This window comes from Buceros rhinoceros, unplaced genomic scaffold, assembly GCF_000710305.1.
Source record: "Buceros rhinoceros silvestris isolate BGI_N320 unplaced genomic scaffold, ASM71030v1 scaffold22747, whole genome shotgun sequence".
Classification (NCBI taxonomy): Eukaryota; Metazoa; Chordata; class Aves; order Bucerotiformes; family Bucerotidae; genus Buceros; species Buceros rhinoceros.
Genome location: NW_010423105.1, coordinates 18620 through 19726, shown reverse-complemented (window position 1 = coordinate 19726; position 1107 = coordinate 18620). Strand labels below are relative to the sequence as shown.

The window sequence follows — 1107 nt, the reverse complement described above, 5'->3', positions numbered from 1 at the left end:
GTGGGGGGTGGGACTAGAGCGACGCTAGGGGCGGAGGAGCCGCGTCGGTCAGGGATTCGCGGGCTGTAATTTGCTAGACCTTGACTTTGAAGAACTCAGTGTTAAATCGGGAAACACCTTTTTGTTAATCCGTTTAAAGCAGGGAGTAAGAGCTACGGTGAATCTCCGGCGTGTCCCCTGTCAAGGGGCCACAGCAGACACTTTTGACACGGTTCCTCTGCTGTGACCAGCGCCCACGCTCCCAGTGTTTCAGCAAAACCTGCTCCTAAAGCCACAGATCCTCACTATAAACCAGACCAGCCTTCCAGGGGACCCATCTAACAACGACGCCCTCTGCTCGCGCCGTGCCACAAGGCTCCTTGCCCAGCCTCATCGTAAGGGGCGTGAAAGCAGCCGAGCAGGCGACAACGGGAAATTACCTTCCCGGACTCGGAGAGCAGCAGGCTCTGGGGCGCTCCCCTTTCCACCAGACGGACTCTGCAGGGGGAGGGAGAGAACACGGTCAGGGCAGAAAGGAGCTGGAATCTCCCAAGAGGCGCAACGGCTCAGCACCACTACGACAGTTTCTGTGCAGGGATGAAGGAAGTTGAAGAAAACTGCCCGTACCTGTCGTGCCTCAGGGATTTCAGATCTACGTACACCGTGGTGGGATCAGGCCCAGATGTTCCCTGAAGAGTTAACGTTAAAAACAAATTTAATGTATCTACAAGCCAGGGTAACTTCTGCCCGAGCTCCTAAACCTTCCCGGGGGATCGCCTTTCCCCCTCTGCAGCTGCACCACGGGGAACCCTTCACTGAAGGGGCCAGCTGCTCTCTGAGCCGGGTGACACCAGTGGGGGATCCACCCCTGGGGAGCTGCGCTGGAGACAGCCCCAGCACCCACAGCCACCAGCCCTGGGGCAACCGGAGCCCGTGTTTACACGGAAATAAACTCTTCTCCCACGTCACGTTTCACTTGTTTTCAGCATCTGCGACATCATCTGGCAGCTGAAAACAAGAGAAGCTGCTTAACCCTCGTGCCAGCTGTTCGCCACAAAGCAGATGTTGGGCTGTGCCGCCACCCGCTGCAGCTGAGGAGGTTTGTACAACAGAGTCTGGCGACCTGCC

At 57.4% G+C, this 1107-nt stretch overlaps 1 protein-coding gene across 1 annotated transcript in view; it reads right to left on the bottom strand.

The window, feature by feature from the left end:
* DIP2B (DIP2 disco-interacting protein 2 homolog B (Drosophila)) overlaps nt 1-1107 on the bottom strand; it is a gene marked incomplete at its 5' end in the record, with an annotated part of 22071 nt that overhangs the window by 2791 nt on the left and 18173 nt on the right. Inside the window, 2 exons of the mRNA XM_010140320.1 lie at nt 420-477; nt 607-668. Coding sequence (XP_010138622.1) covers nt 420-477; nt 607-668 — 120 coding nt within the window. The remainder of the gene's footprint in view (nt 1-419; nt 478-606; nt 669-1107) is intronic.